The following is a 20,993-nucleotide window of genomic DNA, read 5'->3' on the forward strand; positions in this document are numbered from 1 at the left end:
AGCAAAACTTCTAATACATTAATTTCCTTTGTGGAATCGGCCCACAAGATCACAGTTCATATTTTGAGATGTTAAGTAGTTCTGCAGTCCATGGTTTGCAATATCGTACCGTACCATATCGTTCGGTACGGGCAATATGAATCGGTCTAATAGAGGACCGATACGAGTGGTACATCGGTTTACCTTAGTGTATCGTGTGTCGGTACAGCTTGGTACGTACCGTACCGATGGCTGATCGGTACACTGGTACAATATGGTATTCAGAACCTTGCCGCAGTCCTATTATAGTTTATAATTTAAGTTTTACAATTGCTAACTATCCTTGTTGTGATAATTAGGTAAGAATTACTTTCTATTTTTGACAAGTTTTTTTCCCAATCATTTCAGATAGCAATTTGTTGCAATCATATGACTTTCCAAGATGAAATAAATCAAGTCCTTATTCATGAGTTGATCCATGCTTATGATGATTGCCGTGCTCTGAGGTAAGAACATCAACTGGAAAAATTGTTATCATCATGCTTGCTCTGAGGTAAAGTAAAGCTTCAGAAAGGCAGAAGTTTTGTATTTCATAATCATTTTTTTAGCAGGAAAGTATGCAATTGTCTTTTCTTGTGAGGCAGTATAAATAGGCAAGTGTCCTTCGTGTTCATTCAGATTCGTGCTAATCACCTGAGTGGTGATTGCCACTACAAACGCGAACTGCTACGCGGATTCATGAAAATATGAGGTCATGAACAAGTGAGTTTTTTTTGCTCTGGATCTTAGATGATCAGTTTCTTTTATTCTCAGAGCATGAGAATTGCAATATGCTTGATTCCATTATATTACAAACATATTCTGCAAATTTTGAATATCTATGTTGATAATATTGATTGCAACTTATTGTTATAATGAGCACATATGTATAAGTAATTTAACTAGTCATGTTGCTACTTGTTAATTGGTAATAGTTTACCGGATGTTAGTGATGTTCTGAAAAGCTTCTATGGATATGCGGGCAGTCAATCTACTAAGTTTATGTGCTTTAAGTGCAGTCTACTGCTTCCGGAAGTGATAAGTTAGATATACATGTCCCATCGCATGGAGATGCATTAACCTCATTATGGTTTGGTTCAAGGATAACTGTACTGAATGGCACCAGTCTCCTGTGTATCGTTCCACAGACCTAATTATTGTGAAATATGCAGTGCTGATGGCAGCTACTTGGTTCTTAGGCATATTGCCTAAATGGGACATTCAGTCCTTGCTAACTCAGCCAACACTCCATATTAACCATTTTTTTCCTTCTCTTATCATGATGTCAACCTGTGTTGCCCCATCCTCACAACGAGCATTTCCCTTGTGCTAGTGTCTGTGTGCGGAGTAACTGATGCCTGAATCACTCCATTGAGGTTGACAAAAGCTGGATCAGTAGCACTGTCATCATCATCTGTGATTCATCTGATGTGTGGTGGTTTTTACTCCCTTAATTCCTTCATTGGCCATCTTGATCTTCTATGCTGTCTTGTTAAAGAGGTGTTTTTCTCTGTTATCTTGTATAATGGAAATGCGTCTGTCATGGCTACGAATCATGCAGCCATTGATGATGCCAGGAATGCTGGTGATATTTAAATCCTCAGATTCAATCATAATTACCCGGCTTGGATCTTTATTTTGGACCCAGATAGAAATAGTAATGGATATTGCCATACCCACCCTGCAGCTTTCTGTAATACATGGGGAATGAGGTCATCCAATAAATGTTTCATTTGCAACAACTTAGAAAATCCATAGATTCTCATGTTTATTCCCTTGCAAACATTAACAAATTGAAATTTGTGGAGTTTGTCATAGAGAACACCAAAGACTTTGATTTGCTGATGGATAGCTGATGCTGGTTTTTATGGTTTTTATGTTTTACTCTCATCGAATTCGCCAAAATATCGAGCAGTGTAAATAAGATAAAACAACACTCATCTTTTTATTGATTTAATTTTTCTAGAAACCTGAATGTTGACAATCTATTTAGCTAAATAAAGCTGGCTCCTCCAGTTGGTGGTACTATGCTTATCTGTTTATTCTGGTGGCACAAACCTTCTTTGCTGATCGATGCAATCTATTTGTCCAGTTCATTTTCTGTTTTCTTGATTTCTCAGCATACCAAGTTTTGTTGTTATATGATAATGGTTATGATTTCTGACCTAGAGTTGCTTAAATCACTATTTATTCTTACTTTGCTTGCCTCTGCTTGGAATGCTTAAAGGAATGTGTCAAAAGGCGGGCTTTGAAGTCGGTCCAAATTAATCCACACTGCTCAGATGCAGCTGCAAGGGATGCCGTCGAAGCTGTCTGGGATATCTGCTACAATGACACTTACCCCTTCGAGAGAGCTCCGTAGATTCAATTCTAAACTGCATCACATGAACCATCCTACTATTGCTCTTTCATGTGGGAATTCGTTTGTTCCATCCATTGGTTGGTAATTCTATGAAGTCTTGGACATCAGCCTTTTCTCTGTTTGCCCGGTGCCTACGTCATCGACTTGAACAGAAATGCTGATTTTTATATGTTGGAAGCTCATTTATTGATAGTGTGATCCTGTACACCAATTCATGGGGATAAAGCAAAGACGTTCATTGCATCAAACAGATGGATATGTACAGGGATCATTGTTAGCTAGATAGCTTGCTGCATACAATATATGGAACTTGTTAACACGACAGACAGACAGACAGACGAGATACAATGGTTAACCGCCGCCGTTGCTGCGGAGTAGATGTTAACTGGTGTATGATATTAATTTCCTCACAGTAAAACATTTAGGTCATTAGTTTTACTGACAAAAATATAAAAAATGATAGATAAAAGAGTAATTTTAACTATACAATTATATTTTTGGTGATGATGAATGATGATATCGTTGGAGATCGTAAGTGGTTATTGTGAATGAGGATGGAGAACAATCAAGAGAGGTGAAATAAAAGGAGAAAAAGGAAGAGGAAGACGTAGATGTCATTGGTGTCGCTTGGTAATTATGTCGGCGTCGACGTAGATATAGGGCAGTGAAAGGATTGCTCAGCATCTGCATCAACACTAATGTCGATGCAGAGCAACTGTGTCAGCGTCGACGTAGATGCAGAGCAGTGAAAGGATTGCTCAGCATCTGCATCGACGCCAATGCCGATATAGAAAAACATTAACATAATTGTCAAGCAATGCATGCAAATGCCAAGCGACCCTTTTGTCGCTCTGCATCTACGTTGGCATCGTTCGGCAATTACTTCGGTGTCAACGTAAATGCAAAGCGACAAAAGGGTTGCTCAGCATTTGCATCTGCATCGACGTAATTATCGAGCAACGCTGACGACATCTGCATCGTCCTCTTCCTCCTCTCTCTTTGTCTCACATCTCGTAGTCGCTCTCCCTCCTCATCCACAACAATCACTCAGTAACCCCAACGATGTCGTTATCCACCACCATCGAAAACGTAATCGGAACATTGAAATTATTTTTTTGCTTATTGTTTTGATACTTTCTTCTATAAATATAAAATCAATGAGATTGAGATAAATAGAGTTAGATATTTTACTTTCATAATTATAAGGATTCTAATATAATTTTTTTTTAATTTAAAAACTAGTATTCACTAAAAGATCTAACTACAACAATTAGTTTAATAGGTAATTAGGCCTCACATATGTCTTGTGTTGTGATGTCTCGTTATCATTCACTTGTGACTGAATAAAAAAGTAACCTTCCTTTTGCATTGACTGTGTTACTTTTTTAAACGTCTCTCCTTTGAAACATATAATCATAATCAGTGAAGTTTTCATCCCAACTTGGAGTAATTCTCTAATAGATGAGGTCGCTTCTGGGATTGTACCGTCTTCTCCATCAACCTTGTCGCCTACTCCCCTGAGTAGCGAAGGTACAGTACCACGTACTGCCTGCTTCGTTCCTTGGTTGTGCACTCTTGCATAACCCGAAGTCCTTCACTTTCAACTATCTTGATGAGAAACTTGTTGACACCGGTCTTACGAAGTTTCTTGGCCTTTGCCCTTCAGCCTTGTCTCGGTACTTGGAGATTGCCTCTGCATACTCCACCTTCTCGGCTCCTTTCACGACCAAGCGCTCTCCCTCCATGAGAGCAAGGGATCAATGACTTTCACGGAAGTCCCGCCTCTGTGGTACCATGTCGCTACCATGTCCATGGCCCTACTATCCGTCGCCTCGCATCTGCATCCCGTTTCTTCACGATCAGTAGATATGTCTCCGTGGCACTCCTCTGAGTCCACCTACATTATAACTAATGCTTGATTTTGGGTAGCTAAGTCCCTCTGGACTCGTCGTCGCTTCCTCGCCCCTTTCGACCCCCTGCTTCAACACCTCTGTGTTCTCCAAGCAGTCTGTTTGGTCGATGGAAAGACAGACTGCAACTCCCATGCATGGCCTCTGCCATCACGTTGTAGGGTTTGCACCGATTCTGTTCTCCTTAGCTTCCTTGGTAGCAACGTTCGCTTACTTGACCTTGTCTTCTGACTTGTCGGGCTCCCTTAAGTGAATATGAGCTCTGGAGCAATCCAACTCTCCAACTGCTTCGATCATACCTCTGTATGATCATGTCCCTCCCATGGGACTCACTGGTACTTGCATTCGAACTTTTCCCTTAGTGGAACACAGCCCCCATATGATGATGACCAAGGTTTTCATCCGATGCAAAATTCGATGCACGCACGGAAGACCCGCATCTGCGGTACCATGGCTTTCACTCCTTGAATCCATAGCCCTTCTTGCCGTCGTGTTGTTCACTGAAGTGGAGCTTCCAGTAGCTCCCGATCATACCTCTGTATGATCTAGTCCCTCACGGGACTATGTCGTGTGTATCGCATTGCCACGAACTATTCCACCACGATCCGCTGCACCACATGCATTCTGATCCTTGTGGGATGAACTCGAATTGTGAACCCTTCATGTGTGGCCTCTGCCAATACATCATAGGGTCTCTTCCACCTTCGATTTTGTTCGCTCCTTTGGCAATCGACCTTCATTCACCCACTCTTGGGTCACACCTAGATGAAGCACTGCTCTAGGACAGTCCATCGCCTAGTAGCTCCCGAAGTCCACCGACTTCATTGTAATTTGTGCACCATTGTCTGGATCCTGGGCCTCTGCCCCTACCAGCACAATCTCAGCTGCGCACCGCTTCCTGCCTAGCAACTTGATTGGCAACACTGTGGCATATTCTTCAAGAGTACCTGCCTCTGCGTCCTCTTGCCTCGTGCTAAGGCCTTATGAACCCAACTTCGCCTCCGCAAATTAAGTCACTTTAGTTCCTCCATCAAATGCTTTCCCGAGATAAGGTGCATGTGCCCAGAAGCTCCCTTCGTCTTTGGCACCATGCAAGATGAGTCCACTCCGTCAGAATGAAGGACCCATGGAACAACATGATCCTACTCTTGCCTCTGCAAGAGTTCATATCCTTGACCTCTGTCTAAGGAAAGCATTATGCCTCTGCTCCATGTTCCAACTTCTATGCTGGCTCCCTTCATGCGGCTTGGGTACTTCGCCAAGTTACACCCAAGTTGCTCTGCTCCTCGCTTTTGCATTGAGTCAATGGTGGCCCTCGTGCCCACTATTCCACGGGTCAGCCCTCCCTTGAGTCCGATCTCCATATCGACTCCAAGTGTGCCTTCGTTTGAGTTGCTTTGGGTCGCTCCCCCACTTGATCTCGCAATGCATCCACCAATGCATTCTCTCGAGCGAGATCGCAACGACTCCTCGCCGCTTGCTCAGTCCATTGAGCTTCGTGGAGTTGTTGTTTGTTGAGGTACTCCTCCTCAACATGTGAAGTCTGTCCCACATATTCCTCCCTCTGGAGAGCCGGGACTTATCCCTCTTGGATAACTGTCCCATTGGAGCAACATCTCTCTTCGTTTCGGAGACCACCATCCCCTTGGACTACTCTGATCTGCTGAACAAACTGTGCTTTGTTCTGCCTCCTGCAAATGCACTTGCTAGATTGCGACTCCACGTCAATACAGCCCCCGCTGCACCACTCAAGGCCTAGCAACATGCTGAACTCGTTGCACCCTTCAGCCTCCTACGGATGTATCCTTCACATGCCGAAGAGAAAGTTTCAATGCTCCATGGCGCCGAGTTTCAATCACCTTGGGATGGCCGCGAACATTCCATCGTCCGCATACAAGCCCATGCATGAGTACCAAATTCTTTGAGTTAGCAATTTCCCTCACCTCTGTGAGCTTTGCACAACTCTTTCGATCGCTGAGCAACTCATTCCACCTTGCATGGTCTCATCCTTTGCCAAGCGCCTCGCTTGCCTTGAGCACCATCAAGTATAGTTGTCAACGTTGAGCCGTAGCTCAAACTCAACCATCCCAACCTTTGTGCGCTTCGCATTCTTCCAAGCTTACCTGTTCTCGTGGTGCCTCTTGCGCGAAGGGTTGGCCATTTCTCTGAATGCCAATGTTAGATGCCCGCTCCTCCGAGCGACTCCTTTTCTCTACATCTCCATGCTCGTTTTCCCCCAAACGGTCGCGTGTGTGCTGACTGCCCTCAATGCAGCTCCGCTAGGTCCCCCACGTTTGCATGCTAAGTGTTTCTATGAATGCTTATCCCGCTCTGATACCATCTGTCACGGACTTAGCTGGTTTTGCCTAAGTCGTGCGGCACCCTTGCGTGTCCGTCCACAAAGGTCAGCCTCCCCGAAGCCTCCCATTGTCCCTTAGGACCAACAAAAGAGAGAACGGGTTAGAGAGAACGCCTCAATCGGGATCCACAAGCAAACATCTCCGTAAAACACGTCATAGACAATGCAAATTACAAACAGACTTTACAAGCTCTGAATAGTTGCACAATAAAGGGTAAAATGGTCCATTATAGATCGAAAATCTCTCACACGTGTCCACACGACACAACCTTTATTTATATGCCTAAAGCGACCACCAACTCTACTAAAATGGGACTATAAGCCTTCGGTCATCCCTCTACATGCTGTACAAAGCATGAACATCCCAAAAGACACGGACATACATAAACATTACATCAAACATCCTATTTCAAAGTTTGTCCGTGACAGTGCGCCACCCCCCCCCCCCCGGACGGTTTCTATTCCCATCATCCCCGGTTTTTGTCGCCGCCTGCAACAGGGTTGGGGCGAGAGAGAGAGAGAACATTGCCCGATTTTTGTTGCCACCTGCAACAGATCGAATGGTACTATTCCCATCACCCCCGGTTTTTGTCGCCGCCTGCAACAGGGTTGGGGCGGACGAGAGAGAGAGAGAGAACATTGCCCGATTTTTGTTGCCGCCTGCAACAGATCGAATGGCACTATCCATCACCCCAGCACTTCCTTCTTTCTCAAGCTACAACCCCGCCCCCCTATTTCTACCACGTAAGGTAGAAGGTTTGGTGCAGTTCATAGACTTCCTCTACCTCTCAACAAACATCTCTTCCAATAAGAGTAAGTCTGAGTTTGCCTTCAGCAAACCATCTATGGTGAGAACTTGTTATTTGGTTTTGAGACTTTTATGTGGTTTTGTGGTTATTCTTGTTATTTCAGATAGTTTATTTCTTTTTTTTTTTTTTTGTCGTGATACTGTTTGTACTTGTTTGTTATTCAGAACTTAAATGCTATGTCCTATGCAACAAATGATTCTTTGTACTATTTATACAAATGCTTGTTTAGGTAGTACGGATTGCTATTGTTTTGATGACATTGTTGCCCTTCCATTGGTTAAGCATCGGTTAAGCTTGATGATGTAAAATGATCATTGTCTGATGTAAACATCAAATCATTCTTTAGTTTTTTATTCTAATTTAAGGTTCTTATTTAATTGAGGCATTTAGGGGATATACAGTTAATTTTTTATGGGGAAAGAAATAATACATTCAAGAGGATTGCTTCTTTTCTCCCAACCTTTATTTTTTTTCTTCTTTCATAGTTTTGATGATTTACTCTTTTTTTCAAAAGTTTTGCTGTATTATTTTCTTCTTTGCTTCTCACTATCTTGTTTTTGAATTATGAAAAGGCTATGATGATAAATAAAAGTCAATAATGGATTGAGCAATCACCATGTAGACTAAGCATCTCTCCTCAATGCTCACTTTTTTAATCTTTAAAAGGATAATGGCAGGGCAGTTTGGATGGCCTTCATGGCAACCGCTGCAGCCATGCCTATATCTTAGGATGGGATTTGGGCAAAAAGAGGGAATATCTGTGGTCTGTTCTTGTGATTGACAAAGATAAATCTGAGCTTCCTATTTCTTATTTTGTAATGATTCTTTTGATTATTTTGACCATTTGAATGTTTAAAATCATTTATGCCTGATCAAGGTTTACTACACTTGTTTTCTCCATTTCTTTCTTTTCTAGGATCAACTATTTTTAACGTATTCATGGCATATTTGTTAAGTTGTGTTATTTTTTCTGAGGATTGGATGGAGTCAATATAAAAAAAAAAAAAAAAAGTTATTTGTTAACCAAAATGTTATGTTAATTTGATTTTTGTTTCAGTATTCATATGACATTCTTAAATGTTTATATGTTTTGTGTGCTTTCATAATTTTGTTTCCAGTTTTTTTTGTTCTATGAGATTTGCATCACTTTAAGCTTGTATGAGAAGTTTACATGTTATCTTCAACTTTATGTTAATTTTAGTACTTTTAAGGATTATGATCACACTGTTAAAAATCATTTTGAGAAGAAAAAAAATAGCACTGAGGTTGTACTTAAAAATCATGTTTAGTACATCAATATTGTTTGAAGCAAAGAGGCATTTAATGGAGAGCGCATGTAGTTGTTGGGATTGTTATTGCTATTTTAGATATTTTGTTTCTTTTGTTTGCCATTGTGCTACTGGTTGTACTTGGTTATTCAGAGCTTGTATGATATGCCCCATACAACAAATGATTTCTTATACTGTTTGTACTTATGTTTGTTCAGGTAGTAGGGATTTGGATTATGTAAAACGATAATTGTCTGCTGCAAACAACACATTTCATTCTGTAGTTTTTTCCTTCCCTTTTAGGATTCTTATTTAGTTGATCTGAAAATGTGGATGGTTGCATCAAAAGGTAGAGATATATTGGTTTTAGCAACATTTTGGCATTTTATGGATGTTCTCTAGTAAGTGTTTTTCTTTGAATGATCGTATTCAATTATGCTACATTAGGGATTGTTTTGAACACATCCATGACTGAATGTGTAGTGATGAAAGTTAGAAAAATAATTCATCGAATTTATTGTTTGGGTTTACATACAGATGTTAAATTCCACTCCCTTATGATTGTGCAGGTGAGTTAAACAAGTTCGTGTTTTACATTTATTATTACTACAAAAGTAATCTCATATTAAACGCACCTCTTATCATCAAGTTCGTGGTTGCTATATAATGGTTTGTGTCAAGATGTTTGATCGCCTTAGGATCTCAAGAAATATTATTTTGTGCATTTTGTTGAAATGACGTCTGGTCATATTGTGTGACAATAGAGGTCTTATTTTACAATTAGTTATGTTATATGCACATTAGGATTAAGATTAATTTATACAAATTAGGATTTCCTCCTTTAAAATAAATATATAGTCATATGGCTTACCGACATATAAGATGTAAGAGGAAAGGCGATGTGGGGAGTCTTAGATTTGTCATGGATAATTACATATTATCCCCTTTAGTTGATTAAGATTAGCATCTCGATCTTTATATTTTAAATAATAACATTGAGATTTTTACTTATGAAAGTAAAACATTTAAACCTTAATTCTCCTTATGTCATCAATTTTGTCATGAATGGAAAGGGTAAAAGGAAATTTTCATTTAAGCTTTCCTCCCTATGGACAGCTTAAACATTCATTCTCGATTGACGATTCTTATTATGAATGCTAATAAAAAGCATGTCATTCACCATTCAACATGTGTTATCCACATAGACCAACAAAAGATCTTAATTTCTTCATGTATGAGTATATTAGCTTAAAATAAACAAGACTATATGGGTTATACCCTGCTTGCTTATTTTCCAACCATTAAAAATTATCAAAAATCTTAATCCATATGCGAAATCTCGATGACAATTATTGCACAAAGTGATCAAAACCTTATCAGATTATCAGAGGAAAGCTTAGAAGAATCATGGCTGAAATTTACTGAAAATTGATTGCAGAGACCTCCACGACACCGAGGGGTTGTAGACGAGAGAGAGAGAGAGAACATCCCCCTTTGTATCGCTTGTCGTCACATGCAATGTACCGCTCCACACGTCTTTCACCTTTCCCTCCCCCCTCTTGAGAGCTCCGACAAAAACACCCAGCCGTTTTTAGATACGTAAAACATCATCCTCTGCATCTTTTGTCGTTGCCTGCAATAAATCGAATGGCATCGCTCCACGCATCCATCACCCCTACCCTCAAAAAGAGATGCAATGTACTTAACTGAATGTACTGTTCACTTTAATAGATAAAAGATACAAAAACCAATTTTCTTTTGGGACCACATCATCGCTTAAGGCTTAGATCCAAACCCTAACCCTAACCGTAATCGTAACCCTGAATTCAGACTATCCACAAAAATTGGTACCGTCAACCAAAATGAAAATGAAGCAACCAACTTCCACTCGGACGACACATGATTCGTTTTTCGTTATCCAACTCCTAACCCCCCCTTCGATTTTTGTTAGCTTTTTGTTAGCATTCATAGCATCTCCCTATTAACACAATTTATCTCATACGTGATTTTCTGTTTCATAAATTTTTACACATCAACCTTCGCACAATAACGAATATATTTTTAGGAATTGATGATTTTATATTCTGTTCTTTCGTTGCACATGTGATATCGCCCTTAAGATTTTTCAATAGTGTCCACATCCGCCACTTCATGTTCAGATCGGAAATAACCTCGTCAAGAGATTAGAAATAGCCTCGTCAACTCTCTGGTGAAGTTTGATGCTGTAAACCCCTGTATCAATGAATCAGTTAAAACCTCATAATTTGTAATGCTTAGATTGGTAAAAGGAAAACCGAAGCACATGCAAGCCTCATAATTGGTAATGCATAATTGGTAAAAGGAAAACCGAAGCACATGCAAACCCCTGGAGCAACAGCGGCAAGCGAGAGAGAGATGGCCGAGGAACGGGACCTTTTTCTCCTCCTTTTAGCGCATGCGATCGCATGCGATGATTTAGCGATTAAGATTCAACTGTATGGGCCGTCTCTTGTCCCAGCGACCAAACACGAGAGCCCGGTCGATCTCAAGCCTCCACGCGAGAACCGTTCACTCCAGAACGCAGTACCATGAACCGTGTTCGATCCCAAGCTGCCGCGTTGATCCCTCGAGTGCAACACCATATTTGACTGCCCGTCAGCGGTTTAGCTCAACGCCTGCCACCGAGTCGTGACCCGAGCGGCGACGCGGTCCCGCCGACCAGCACCAACCACCGTCAAGGTACGCCACCTTGTAGCCCTGACCGCGGGAGAAACGAAGACTCAGTGACGGTGGGTCCCACCTGACCGTTCATTCCAGAAGCACCCCCCATGCGCGTGTTTGGTCGCTCGGCCAAGACGCCGAAGCTGCAACCGGGTCCCTCCGCGCGCCACCCCCCCACACCCCCCCCCCCGGGCGGTTTTTGTTGCCGCCTGCAACAGATTGGCAATTGGCCGCCCCGCCCGCCCCCAGCACTTCCTTCTTTCTCAAGCTACAACCCCGCGCCCCCTCCCCGCGGGGGTTGTAGCTTGAGAAAGAAGGAAGTGCTGGGGGCGGGCGGGGAGGGGGCGCGGGGCGGCCAAGTGCCAATCTGTTGCAGGCGGCAACAAAAACCGCCCGGGGGGGGGGGTGTGGGGGGGTGGCGCGCGGAGGGACCCGGTTGCAGCTTCGGCGTCTTGGCCGAGCGACCAAACACGCGCATGGGGGGTGCTTCTGGAGTGAACGTTTAGGTGGGACCCGCCGTCACTGAGTCTTCGTTGTTATAAGTACTCATGTAATGAGTCCCATTCAGACTAACTTATTGTTCTTATCTGAATTTTAAATAAATATTATTATTATTAGTTTTGAAACAATAATATACACACATAATAATAATTCTCACATCGACTACACTATTTTTAAATAAGATTATAAACAAGATTCTATGTAAGTGATATGCTATTTTATTCACTATAACATCGATTGACGATTCTTATTATGAATGCTAACAAAAAAGCATGTTATTCATCATTCAACATGCATTATCCACATAGACCAACAAAAGATCTTAATTTTTTCATGTATGAGTATATTAGCTTAAAATAAACAAGACTATATGGATTATACCCTTCTTGCTTATTTTCCAACCGTTAAAAACTATCAAAAATCTTAATCCATATGTGAAATCTCGATGATAATTATTGAACAAAGTGATCAAAACCTCATCAGATTATCAGAGGAAAGCTTAGAAGAATCATGGCTGAAATTTATTGAAAATTGATTGTAGAGACCTCCACGGCGCCCAGGGGTTATAGACGAGAGAGAGAGAGAGAGAGAAAACATCCCCCTTTGTATCGCTTGTCGTCACCTGCAATGCACCGCTCCACGCGTCTTTCGCCTTTCCCTCCCCCCCCTCCCCCTCCTGAGAGCTCCGACAAAAGCACCCAACCGTTTTTAGATACGTAAAACATCTTTTATCGTTGCCTGCAATAAATCGAATGGCATCGCTCCACGCATCCATCACCCCTTCCCTCAAAAAGAGATGCAATGTACTTAACTGAATGTACTGTTCACTTTAATAGATAAAAGATACAAAAACCAATTTTCTTTTGGGACCACATCATCCCTTAAGGCTTAGATCCAAACCCTAACCCTAACCGTAACCTTGAATTCAGACTATCCACAAAAATTGGTACCGTCAACCAAAATGAAAATGAAGCAACCAACTTCCACTTGGATAACACATGATTCGTTTTTCGTTATCCAACTCCTAACCCCCCCTCCCCCCTTCGATTTTTGTTAGCATTCATAAATTTATCTCACACGTGATTTTCTGTTTCATAAATTTTTACACATCAATCTTCGCACAATAACAAATATATTTTTAGAAATTGATGATTTTATATTCTATTCTTTCGTTGCACATTTGATATCGCCCCCAAGATTTTTCAATAGTATCCACATCCGTCACTTCCGTCACTTCATGTTGAGATCGGAAATAACCCCTGTATCAATGAATCAGTTAAAACCTCATAATTGGTAATGCTTAGATTGGTAAAAGGAAAACCGAAGCACATGCAAACCCCTGTAGCAATGAATCAGTTAAAACCTCATAATTGGTAATGCTTAGATTGGTAAAAGGAAAACCAAAGCACATGCAAGACTACAATGTGACTTCTAATGAATCCAACAATGTAATTTGTACCAGGTACAGGAAGATTCATGTTATTATATAGAACTGCTGTTGTTTTGATGAATTTGAAGACGCAAGAAAGCTTGGCATGACTTCAACAAGATCGCAAAGCAAAAGATAAAAATAATGGCATTGTGATAAAGATAGTATGCATAGCATGTAGAGACAGATAATATTCATATCAAAGCAAAACAATAGATAGAGACAACAAAGAAAAACAATAAACATCATTGCTGCATGGACTAATTTAGTAATGAGACTCTGTTACAAGAGTTTGTAATCAGAAACTATGGCAAAGAAGCTGCAAAGGTGCAAAATATTTCTCAGTACTTGAAACCTTCGAAGAGCTTCGGATACTTATCATATACTCTCTCCATTATTGAACAACTCATAAATCCTCCAGTCTGCTTCATGCTTGGTTGCAAATGCCTAAAACTCTAACCAGGAGCTTCCACAACAACAAACCCTCATCGCATCAAGTCTTGGATAATATAACTTTTCAGGATTTTCTAATCAGCACAAAAATCACATTCATCAAGGCAACTACAATTTTTCATCGTTACATCAGAACAGAAACTGATACAGGTGATAACAGAGACGAGAAGGCCATCATGATAACCATGAAATGCATTAGGATTTCACCTGTAAGCAGGTTTGGTATAAGAATGAGTCAAATAAATCATAAGCATTTAGAGGAACATAAGGACTAGAGGATCTCGATAGAGGATCTAATACATGTAAATGAACATGCTCAAGAGGGAACACATTTTGCAGTCACCAACTCATCACTGCAAATTCACTATTAATTATGCTGGAAACCATATGCCAGTGTGAAACGGATAGTAACTGGCGCTTCACAATAACTTTTACTTAAGATGGATCATTTGATAGCGCGGTTGGAAAGAGATGGTGCATGCAGATGTTCCTCAGCAACTTCTTGGCGTGATGTTGTTCACATAAATGACACAACCAGTGATGAGTTTTGTAGGTCAAAATGCTGCAAGATATAGATTATCCACTTTCAGTGGAATCCATAATGGTAGACAATCTTATAATTCTGAAATGTAGCTAATCAGACAAAGGATGGATTAAGTGAACAACCTCTTATTTCAACTACCATTTGGAAGGGTTGCAGCCTTCTTAATCTTCTTCTTCCTTGAAGCAAAGCTGCTGGGGCCAACAACTATTGACATTCGCTTAGTCCTGTCAACGGTTTGTGTTCCAGAAACAAAAAAAAGATCACAACCAAAGAAAAAGATAAATTCAAACCTTAAAGTGAAGAGCAGCACCTGTTGAAGTAGGTTAAGGAGAACTAACTTACCGATTGGAAAGCTCAATTGTTTCTGGGTCATCTTTTTCAGATATTCCATCTGATGAAAAACATGGAAAGATTATAATCAGCCAAATATAAAGAGACACATGCCACAAAAAAATCAAACAATGCAAACTGCAAGCATCAATTGTTTTATATTACTAAAAACGTGTCACAAAGATTCCACTTATCATGTTAATTCATCTCAGAATTATGTGGATAAAGGCCCAATATGTGTGCCTTGCAAGAACAAATTTGGATAAATTCTAAGAGACATACTCAAATACAACATGCAGAATCAAGGAAGCAATGGTTATCAGTGTGCCCAGATTGATTTCAGATAAGTTGTTCGGATAGATTTCACATGACAATAAGAATGATATAAAGAACAAATTTGGATAAATTCTAAGAGACATACTCAAATACAACATGCAGAATCAAGGAAGCCATGGTCTGCAGTACCGAACTGTACCGCCCGGTACGGACAGTACATACTGGTCCGACAGATTTCCGGTACGCAGACCGCCTGTTATCGGTCCGAGAGCACTGTAGCACTGTAGCAGAGCACTGTAACACTATAGCAGTGCTACAGTACTCGGCACACCTGAATATACCGCTCGGTATACCGTACCGTACCGGTACCGAGCCCAGGTCGAAACACCGGTACAGTACGGTATTGCGAACCTTGAAGGAAGCAATGGTTATCAGCAAGGTCTGTCGTATCGAAGTGTATCGCCCGTACCGGGCGGTACGTACCGGTCCGACAGGTTACTGGTACACTGACCGTCCGGTACCGCTACAGTGCTACAGTATTATACTGCATCACTGCTATAGTGCTACAGTAGAAAAAAAAAACGTAAAATTATTCGGTACACCGGTACCGTACCGTACCGAGCCCGGGTCGAAACGCTGGTACGGTACGAAACGACGAACCTTGGTTATCAGTGTGCCCAGATTGATTTCAGATAAGTTGTTCGGATAGATTTCACATGACAATAAGAATGATATAAATAATCTTTATTAATGTTGATGGTCGTTCAAGCCTAGCAAGAATATATAGGCGAGTATACTTTTGCCAATCTCAAAAAGTATTATTCTTAGATAAATTCAACAAAAATATAATGTCAAATTATGTTCCACAAAGAAATGGTTAACAGCCAAGTCGTTCAGATAAAGTTTACATGACTAGAAGAATACATAAAATAATCTTTATCAGTGTTAATGATTGCCGAAGCCTAGCAAGAACATATCAGCGAGTAAACTTTTGCCAATCTCAGGAATATAATTCAAATATAAATTCACCAAAAACATATAATGTCAACTATATTCCTAACAGAATGGCATCGTCATATTACCTAGGCCACTACCATCATCTGCCTCATCAACCATGTTTGTTTGAGGATCCCAACGATCTTTTCCATCATCAAGGTCCCAGCGACTTCCAACAGGAGGAACCCAAAATTCAGGCTCCACCATATCATCATCATCATCTGCCTTTGTCTTCTTGGTATGTGAATCATTCATGTTGATGTCTTTCTTCCGAACTCTATTGCGAGAACCCAGAGTTGACTTCACTTGCTTCTTTGACTGTTTTGTGTCTTTCTCCACTGCTTCTGCAGAGGAATGCTTCTCCATTTCCTTTTGTTCTGCAACAAGGACATAGCACAAGGCACATCATTTTGGCCAATATCAACTTCAAAGATTACACTGATGATGATCATTCCCTAATATTTTAAATGGAATTCTTGTTTATGATTCAGTGTCATATAGAATCACTCACGACAGCAAGAACCAAAGTAACATGTGGAGATGGCATGCATTGCATATAGTGAATGAAAAGAAGTCAGAATTTTCATAGTTACAAATATGGCACAATGCCTCAAGGAAAGAAGCATATTTTGACTAAAAAGAATGGTGGATAAGCAGGAAAAATATTAATTCTGTAAACAAAAAAAAGTACCTAATTTATTGTGGAATTTCCTTCCATTGATGTGCTTCCAGATATGTTCCTCAGATTTATTCACCGAATCACCGGTCAGCTTGCACACCAGCTGCGACCTGCGATCAAACAGTAAAACAACCTCTCTTTCCACATACGAATCAAATCTTTACTGCTGCTCACTTGGAGGTGGGGTGGGGTTGGAACATGTTGAGGGGAGGCTTCTTCTGGGCAACGGCGGCGTCGATGAGCGCGAGGCGGCAGGCCTTGGTGCGGCCGTAGGCCTCCTCGTCCTTGGCGAGCAGCTCATGCCCCGTCTCCACGCACCGCAAACGCCCGCCACCCAGGTCCAAGAAGGTAGGCTCACCCAGGAGGAAGGCGCCCTCCTTCTCCTCCTCCATCACCACATCCTCTTTGCCACCATCATCCCTCGTTCTCGTCGCCGTCTTCTTCCGGATGGGGGAACGGCGCCGCTCCGCCTCTCCTGCAGGAGGGGTAGGGTTTTGGGGTGGCGTTCCACCTGCTGCAGACGTCATCTTCCCTCCCTCCGTACCTGACTGAGATAGGGGTTTTGGTCGCAGAGACTACAGTTAAAAGGTTCCAGCGTGAGTCGCGCGCATCGATGTAAGGAATGGGCCGGGCCGGTTCGCCCGGTCCGATTCATACTGACCCGCACACCGCCAACCAAACGGATTTTGATAAGCTTTTTGTACCTCTATTATTATTATTATTATTATTATTATTATTATTATTATTATTATTATTATTATTATTATTATTATTATTATTATTATTATTATTATTATTATAATATATAGAGCAAATTCTTAAAAATTTCGGATTTTTCTGATTAATTCTCTTCTTTTTCTTTTTTTTTCGTGCCTTCATTTTTCTTTCTGGTTGTGCGTAGTAAGAGATGTGATCATTAATTTTTTTTTCTTACGATTATATGCATTTGTAAGAGACATGATATTTCGTTTTGTGTTCTTTATTTTTCTTTCCGCACCTTCTCGAGGATTATATGTATTGTAAGAGAAAAAAAACTTTTATCCTTTGCATTGGACCACGATATTTTATGAATTAGTCCAACAAATCAACTGTTATGCCATGTGCAATGTTTTTCTTATACATCTAGAAAAACATCTTAAACATATATAAAAATATTATGATCGACTCAAAATCAAATTCAGACTAACTTATTATTCTTATCTGAATTTTAAATAAATATTATTATTATTAGTTTTGAAATAATAATATACAAAAATAATAATTCTCACAATGTAATGCACCGCTCTGTATCGCTTGTCGTCGCCTGCAATGCACCGCTCCACGCATTCATCACCCCTTCCCTTCCCTCCCTTCCTGAGAGCTCCAACAAAAGCACTCAGCTGTTTCAGTTACGTAGAACATCCTCCTCTGCATCTTTTGTCATCGCTTGCAACAGATCAAATGACATCTCTCCACGCATCTATCATCCCTTCCCTAATCCTAACCCTGGATTCAGACTATCGACATAAGTTGGTACCGTCAACCAAAATGAAAATGAAGCAACCAACTTGCACTCGAACGACAAATGGTTCGTTTTTCGTTATCCAACTCCTAAACCCCAATCCATCTAATCCAACACTTGTTTCAGCGATTGCACCTTTGATAGATAAGAGTATACTGTGGTAAAAAGTCTGTTTCCTCCCATCTTTCAACTCATCCAACATGTTGGTTGCTAGCTGCGCTCACTTTATCCACTCACTCTCATGTTCTCTTCTTTGATGAATAGTGAGCGAAAGGACACCTTCTCATTCCTGATAACTGCCAACCAAGCACTTCCTTCTTCCTCAAGCACCCTACACTCTTCTCGTCGTCTCCCATCTCATCTCCGGTTCTCCTTCCTTCCCCCATATTCCCATCTCCCGCTCGATTCCATCCTCCTCTTATCCATTCCTTTCTGTTAGCTCCTCCTACTTGTACATAGATAGCTCTTAAGCTCTGGCAGAGAATCTATTCGAGGTGAAACGTTCCGCGTCCAGTTCCTAAGCTCCATAGAGCAAAGGCTCATACTGTTGTACTACCCACCCCCCCACCATTCTACCACGTAAGGTAGAAGGTTTGGTGCAGTTCATAGATTTCCTCTACCTCTCAACAAATATCTCTTCTTCCCGGTCCTAGCAGACCAGAAAAATGCTTCCGATCCGAGACTCCGAGTACATATTTGACCAGTCTTCGAACGAGCAACTTGAGTTCAACCCCCTCATCTTCTTCTTCCCAACAACTCCTGCTTCCCCTCCTCCACTCCGACAATCTTTTGTCCCGATGGCTTTCGTGATCTCTTCTTAGCCTCCTCCAACATCGGCATCGCGAATGCGGCTCCAACATCTACTCGGCCAAGCCTTCCTCTTGGTGATTCAGCCACATCGGTGGAGAGGCAGGAAGGCGACGACAGTTGGTAGCCGTAAAAGGGCTCTGAGGAAATGCAGGCACAGCAAGATAGTTACCGCAAATGGGCCGAGGGGTCGAAGGATGAGGCTCTCCATCGATGTGGCACGGAGCTTTTTCCGACTACAGGACACGCTCGGCTTCGACAAGGCCAGCAAGACAGTGCAATGGCTGCTCACCGTGTCCAAAGCTGCCATCGAAGAGCTCGGCACCCTTTCCTCAGCCGAACATAGCGGTTGCAGCAATCGAAGCCCGAAAAGTGAATCATCCGCTTTGGTATGCCAGGATTCGTCCGCTATTTCTAGCTCCAAGAACAAGTCCTCCACCGTGACCGCTGCAGCCAGGGAAGTAAAGAAGAGCAAAGCCAGAAAAGGAGGTGTTAAGCCGTCGAGGAAGGTGGAGTACCACTCAGCGCTTGCGAGGGAGTCGAGGGCCAAGGCAAGGGCGAGAGCAAGAGAGAGGACGAGGGAGAAGCAAAGGATGACTTCCTTGGATATCATCAAGGAAGAAACAAGCTTGAACAATATGAACTCATTGATGGAGTTTGCTAATATAGAGGAAGACGAATCTTGCGCACCGAACTGGTGCTTGAACGTAGCCAGCGACACAGCCGCAGCCTATGAAGTCCCAGTGATTCCGGTCTTTGAGAATAGCCAGGATAACCACGGCAATCAATGACGCAGGGATTCTGCCGAATCATGGCACGACGATTTGGGCTCTAACTCTGTTACGCTGAAAGCGGGAACAAAATCATGGATTCGGATCTTTTCGTTCCATGGATCCGATTTCGTGGATGAACTCCAAATTTACGTGGGTCATAAATCACGATCCGGCCCAACCCGGTGGATGGCCCAAGTCGTGGCCCGTTAATTTGATGGGGGCAGACAACTCCAATGCTTTCACTCTCCATCAGAAAACCAATTTCTCTTTTTTATCTACACTTGCAAAATATCGATTTAAGAAAAGGCTGTGTAGAATTTGATGATAATCTTCGAGTCATAATAACATAAGCTTATAGTGTTATCACACCTCACCTGCAAATAAATTAAGTGAACTTTACTACTACTGATATAAGAGGGGTCTTAACATGTGGATGATCCAACACTATTAGCCTGACATGCATGCGATCGAGCATTATTATGTCAGCATCAACTCGATGTCAGCTTGGGTACCCATAATGGTCATTTACTCTCACTCATCGCTACAAAGCCCACCGCATGGAAGATCTCAAGTGTGGTTTAATGATTCTAGTATGGGGAGTCTTTGTCAACTCCAGTCCTGACCCCAAGGCTTATGATAGACTGAGATGCCGGACTCGAATTGACTTCGAATCTTCTTGCATGTCGGACATTCAGGATATTTAGTGATGAGAGAGAGAGAGAGAGAGAGAGAGAGAGAGGGCAAAGTGACAGAAGCACAGCAGAGAGTTCCTTCAACAATGTAGGCTCTCTTTTGACAGACAGCAGCAGCAAGCAAGCTAGCCAAAATGTGTGAACCATGGAACGAGACCGGATTCCGTGTGTCTTCAGGTTGCTCCCTTTGCCTTACTAGGCTTTCTGAATCTGGCATCTCCATGTAACTACGAGGGGGAAGAACATTGCCCAATACCTACCATCAACACTTGCAATGCTAAAGTGGACCAATAGCAATGCTAGAGAGGCATCATGGTATGATAGCTATGTTAAAGCGGCTTTTCTATGGGTCGATGGCGAGCTGAGGGAGACAAAAGGCATTAGGTTCTCCTTCTTTCCTCTGTATCGCTTGTATCACGGGGCCGACGAGAGAGAGAGAGAGAGAGAGAGAACATCCCCCTTCCTGCTTGTATCGTTTGTCACCGCTTGCGATACAGAGCTCCGACAAAAGCACCCAACCGTTTCAGATACATAGAACATCCTTCTCTGCATCTTTTGTCGCCGCCTGCAACAGATCGAATGGCAC

General features: G+C 41.8%; 2 protein-coding genes and 1 pseudogene across 2 annotated transcripts; 2 read left to right on the forward strand and 1 right to left on the reverse strand.

The window, feature by feature from the left end:
- The first annotated feature begins 342 nt into the window (after window positions 1–342).
- LOC135631044 (mitochondrial inner membrane protease ATP23-like) lies at window positions 343–2,635 on the forward strand (annotated as a pseudogene).
- Window positions 2,636–13,983: 11,348 nt separating this feature from the next.
- LOC135631179 (uncharacterized) lies at window positions 13,984–17,198 on the reverse strand. Its single transcript, XM_065138641.1, has 6 exons — window positions 16,809–17,198; window positions 16,647–16,744; window positions 16,042–16,332; window positions 14,696–14,744; window positions 14,476–14,577; window positions 13,984–14,371 (listed from the first exon to the last, which is right to left on the reverse strand). Exons 1-5 carry the CDS (start codon window positions 17,159–17,161, stop codon window positions 14,484–14,486), a joined length of 885 nt encoding a protein of 294 aa, XP_064994713.1. The 5' UTR covers window positions 17,162–17,198; the 3' UTR covers window positions 13,984–14,371; window positions 14,476–14,483.
- A 1,782-nt stretch (window positions 17,199–18,980) lies between these two features.
- LOC103976839 (transcription factor CYCLOIDEA-like) lies at window positions 18,981–19,733 on the forward strand. Its single transcript, XM_009392165.3, has one exon. It carries the CDS (start codon window positions 18,981–18,983, stop codon window positions 19,731–19,733), a length of 753 nt encoding a protein of 250 aa, XP_009390440.2.
- The last annotated feature ends 1,260 nt before the right edge of the window (window positions 19,734–20,993 follow it).

The sequence above is a fragment of the Musa acuminata genome, chromosome BXJ3-2 (genome assembly GCF_036884655.1).
Source record: "Musa acuminata AAA Group cultivar baxijiao chromosome BXJ3-2, Cavendish_Baxijiao_AAA, whole genome shotgun sequence".
In the NCBI taxonomy this organism is placed as follows: Eukaryota; Viridiplantae; Streptophyta; class Magnoliopsida; order Zingiberales; family Musaceae; genus Musa; species Musa acuminata.

Excerpts from the sequence above, each read along its gene's own strand:
- LOC135631179 (XM_065138641.1), bottom strand. The coding sequence starts at position 17,161 with ATGACGTCTGCAGCAGGTGGAACGCCACCCCAAAACCCTACCCCTCCT. Across the intron at positions 16,333-16,646 it reads GAAATTCCACAATAAATTAG|AACAAAAGGAAATGGAGAAG; the intron begins GTACTTTTTTTT and ends TCCTTGTTGCAG. Across the intron at positions 14,745-16,041 it reads AGATGATGGTAGTGGCCTAG|ATGGAATATCTGAAAAAGAT; the intron begins GTAATATGACGA and ends GTTTTTCATCAG.
- LOC103976839 (XM_009392165.3), top strand. The coding sequence starts at position 18,981 with ATGCGGCTCCAACATCTACTCGGCCAAGCCTTCCTCTTGGTGATTCAG.